Consider the following 5,000-nt stretch of genomic DNA (forward strand, 5'->3'; position numbering starts at 1 on the left):
CCAATCATTTCTGCTGTCATCGCTTTTTCTGGCTCAATTAAAATTTTACTATATACCCTCTACTTTGCACATGCAAATCTTAGAGTAACCTTTGTCAACTTTACTTTTTTTACTAGGAACAATTATTACTCTCACCTATTCCTTCATAACCAGTCCATACCCTGCAAAAACTGATCAGTTTACTGTATCCTGCTATCAACATCATCCCAGCATCTCACTCCTGCCACTATTCTTCAGCCTCTTAATTACTTTCCTTTTATCCTGAATCTTGTAAAATCACTTTCCATTCGTACATCATTCATCTCTTCTTTTATTTCATTCTCATTAAATATATCTTGATTATAACCAGTCCTTCAACCCAGAACAACATTCATTTTAGATATGATCCCTTCAATTTGCATCATTAATTCAGAGAACCAGTTGTTCATTAATGTTTCATTTTGCATTTAGTTTTAGGTAAAATAACTTTCTATACCCCATCTCTTCTGTATTCTTGTTATTTGCCCTTTTTCTCTCACACTTTCTTCTGGAATACACCATCCCTCGTCTTGCTATGATTTTTCTGCTGTCATCGAACTGCACTGCAAAATAATATTCTCTTTACTCCTTTAAATCTTTTATTTCCCCACCATTCTTCTGGTTTTTATTTTCTCTTCCTATCCTTAAATGCCTGTAGATACTTCCTGCTGTCTATGCGACCTCACCTCCAAATTTTATGTGCTCTTCATTTACTTTCAATTATGCCTAAACCCTAGCTCACACGGACGGTCCATACATAAAAATTCAGCGTTGCCGTTTTGGGTTGGGGGCCGGGTACTGCTTAAGCCTAACATCGAAGTCTGCCACCAAGGTTTCTGATCTTTGAATGAAATGGATTAATTGACGACCAAATAAAATGTTTAATTAATTTGCATAATTTGCATCTTCAGGCTTCAGCAGTTTTACCATTTACACCTCTCTTGTAGAGGAGACTAAGGATAATTCTCACTTCTGTTACCAGGAGTCACACCACCTGAACACTCTCTAATCAATGCATTAAGCACTCGAGCACAAGAATCTGAATTTGTCCGGCCCTCCCTGTATTCCCCTTTTGATCTATAAACTTATGTTGCATTCTTCTTAAGGAAACACGCCATTCTTAACTTCGAAACAATTACATCGAATTCCTTATTACATGGTTCAAGATAAATGTAGGTTATCCATGCCAACTGGTCAAAGGCAATTCTCATAATGGTATACATTTACCCATCTTACAAAAAAAAAAAAAAAAGGCCGAGGTATTTGCATCCAGTCTTCAAGATAAGAATGAGTGAGGCAAAACCCAGAGACTATTTCAAATTTGTTTATTTACTTGAAGATATAAAATCCGTCCTCCGTTTCATCTGTACAGCACCTTGACTACTTTCGTTTTGGAAAAAGGTAGGCATAATAAAGTCCCTACACCTTTGTCGGAGCAGAATTCTTTGAGACATCCATTTCTGGAGTGATATTATCACTGTGATCACTAAATGTCAAGGCACCCAATTTTCTCTCTTCAAGAAGATCAACTGTCATGCATTTCTTCTCATCTGCATCACATCTACTCACTTTCAGAATATTATGCCTATTATTGTGCATTATTACCAGAAAGTAAAGTGCTGCAAACACCATGAAAAGTAACGGGGACGTTAGTCACTCCACTGGGATTCCTGGAAAGGGATGTAATAACTTCCTTTTCCAGGAATCTCGGAAGCGTGAAAAGCGTGACTGCCGTGTAATTCTTACTTAATAGATAAGGTTTTTACAGTTTAATATGCATGGTTATCATGACACTGCGTAGCAGTTGGTCAAGCTTTAAAAATTTGTGTTCATAATAAACAATAAAGCTACTTTCACTTATTCATGTGGTTGCTTATCTCTGGAAAGTTATTTCTAGATAAGAACATCATGGCTTTCTGTTAAATAAAACTCTTCATTGTCAGTGAACCTAAATTTACAGGAAAATTTAAATCATGTCTTGCTTTAGTATAAGGTTTGTTTATACCTTTGAAGACTTTATCTTATGAAAAAGTCGATAATGATAAAAACTTCATTGTTATTAACTTTTAAGTGGCCACTTATTGCAAAAGACACTTATCAACTATCCCGTCATTTTCCAAAAACTTGCGTAGCTTATATACCATGACTGAATATTATGCTTCTTCCATCATAATTTTTACTATGGGAAATTGTCTGAAAGAATCATTTTCGCTTAGTTATTCATTGTTTAGTTGTCAATATTTTCAGTAGCTATATCCTCAAGTTATTAGTAAATTTGACATTATCCCTTTTATTGATCTAAACAATTTTCAATGTCATATCGTAATCCCCGGAATAACAAATTATATAGTGGGATGAAGTTAGCCGTTACCTCGTAAATTTTCAGCCACTCTGTAGTTGAAATTAGATTCACTGAAACGATTTAAAAATGTCAAAGTATTAAAGTTTGCAACGAGCACCCTCTAGAATAAAAGATCCATAAAGAGGATTAAGCGAAACTCAGTTTTATCATAATGAACTTTATACGGTTTCATTTCCCAAGTCTAGATTTCATGTCAGAAGGACTACTCTTTTTAACCCAAAACAACCTTCCGCCTGTCAAGTGAGATATGCAGCTTCATTCACATATATATGCACGAGTGTGGTGTAACCACACACATTCAGTAGAAGCGGCACCTGGCAGAGGGGAATCTCATAGCAAAGCCCATTTCGAGAGACGAAATGTGAGAATGGATAACAACCAATTTTATTTCTACCTTCCGAAAAGTGTAGGTGATAATATACCCACGAGCGTCTCGCCTGGGATGTTCATGTCTGTGTTCTTTATAAGAGGAGCCGTTGCTCTGCCCCCCGTTATGTCTTTTATAGCAGTGTTCCTCTCGCTAATTTTCTTCCGGTGAATTCACTCCGTATTCCACTCCGGTTTTATTATGCCTTTATTGTTTCTGTTATGTGATTCGGCTGCATGTGCATATACTGTACGTCTCGAAATACATTTGCGTCCCGTTTCCTTCCCTCTTTCTTTCCCGGGGCAGTGACGGGGAAAACGTAATACTCTGTTTTTCATGGGTCAGAATTTTTCCCATCTGTATGCATTTATTATCATTAATAATTTTCCCAACTCCTTGTTTAATCCTACTATTCTTCTTATGATGATCTGCACCAGAAAGAACGGAGTCATCGAATCTTTAGAACTGACATTTAAAGCTTCATACATAAAATGTTTTATTTCAGTATTTTCTGTCATATTGGACAATATATTTTCTATAATATTAATTTCCAGTTTTTAATCTTACGACAGCATTGGACAAAAAATTAAATTCAATTTCTCATAAAAAAATTCAGTTAAAATCTAGGTATTTATTTGCTTACACAATAAATGCACAAAGCTTCATTACTTTCTGAATTGCATCAAAAGTTGGAGTTAGCAATTCTTCCAAAGCCGTTACTCTCACAGATGATTTGTTTATTCCTGTGGGAGTTACTAATAACAAAGGGGTGTTGAGGTCAATTAGGAAATCATATACATTCTGATGCCTTTTATTCCTTTTGCACGTTTTAGGTATGATGTCGTGTCACGGTAATTAGGAATTATGTATACATAATTCCGGATTCCCAGTCAATTAACCTCAATGAGCTTTTAATTAATTTTTTTCGTGATCATACAAATGGAACTCTAATTATTTTCTTCATTAGGAACTTTTTTTGTATACCCCTTGTGAAGTTCAATATCAAAAGCGCATACGCTGGAGGCATTACATAACCATATTTACATTAATCTCTCTCTCTCTCTCTCTCTCTCTCTCTCTCTCTCTCTCTCTCTCTCTCTCTCTCTCTCTCTCTCTCTCCACATGACCGATACTTTACATAATTTAAAGTGAATTGATACTCACCCAACAAAGTACTGTTTGTTATGATTTGAAAAATTTTTCCTGGATCCATTGTTTTTCAATAAAGGGGCCGACTACGTCGATGCTGTGTCATATGAAAATTCGGACAACACCGAGCGCTGCCTTGTCATTCGTAGAACAACACACAAATCATTGTCATCAAAGGTTAATCACTATGGTTTCACAGTTTTTACTATTCACCTGTCACATTAGCACTCTTGAATTCGAAAAAAATGAATATTTGTTTATTTTGTTTATTGCTTTTCACGTGTTTACATTTGCACCCACCGGGTTTACATATTTTATCTGTAATCTGGAAAAAAATTCTTTGTTATTCGAGAAATAATTTTTCTTTTCGTTTTAATATAATTGTTTACATGCAACATAAAAAAAATAATATAAACTACTCTTTCACTAACACCAGAAACACTACTTCTTCTACTACCTTAGAAATGATGGTAGTAATAATCATTATCAATGTACTGTGCTTTTGCTATCATTATTCCAGCAATTGCTGGTAATCACTATTACTACTATTTTAATTAGTATGGTTTTTATTCGTTTAGGGTTTGCAAAAAAAAAAAAACACACTTTTCTTTGAATTTAGTATAAAAAACATCTATCACTAGCCAAAGCAATTATCTCTCTCTCTCTCTCTCTCTCTCTCTCTCTCTCTCTCTCTCTCTCTCTCTCTCTCTCTCCCATTGTACCTTATTTCCTCTTCTGTTATTTCTCTACAAAATCATCCGACGGATCAAGTTCCAAAAAGAAGAAATTACAGAACTTTGGACGCAAAAACCTCAGACTAATCTGCAACGACTTCGTGCACCTAGCAAGATATTTTCCAGCACTTTGAATATGTGATACTTATGTTTAAGAAAGTTTACCCTCAGAGTTGAAGGATTATAATGTTTTTGTACTTATAAATCAGTTTCATCTTGTCTTTAAATATCCATGGCAGCCACTAGCATCTTGCATTTTTATGTGTAATGAAAGTAATGCATGGGGCGCACTCAGGAACTTGATTCTATAGACCTAATTGATGTGTATCCGAGGAAAATAAATAACAAATCCATGTAGACCACGAATGTA

At 35.2% G+C, this 5,000-nt stretch overlaps 1 protein-coding gene across 3 annotated transcripts in view; it reads right to left on the reverse strand.

Moving 5' to 3' along the window:
• The window catches only part of LOC136837198 (putative neural-cadherin 2), a 1,292,835-nt gene that overhangs the window by 344,750 nt on the left and 943,085 nt on the right, over window positions 1-5,000 (reverse strand). Inside the window, exon 2 of one of the 3 annotated variants that reach the window (XM_067101869.1) lies at window positions 3,912-4,221. The exons of the other annotated variants lie outside the window; for them this stretch is intronic. Coding sequence (XP_066957970.1) covers window positions 3,912-3,960 — 49 coding nt within the window. The 5' untranslated portion in view covers window positions 3,961-4,221. The remainder of the gene's footprint in view (window positions 1-3,911; window positions 4,222-5,000) is intronic. 3 annotated transcript variants of the gene reach the window in all.

This window comes from Macrobrachium rosenbergii, chromosome 58 (genome assembly GCF_040412425.1).
Source record: "Macrobrachium rosenbergii isolate ZJJX-2024 chromosome 58, ASM4041242v1, whole genome shotgun sequence".
In the NCBI taxonomy this organism is placed as follows: domain Eukaryota; kingdom Metazoa; phylum Arthropoda; class Malacostraca; order Decapoda; family Palaemonidae; genus Macrobrachium; species Macrobrachium rosenbergii.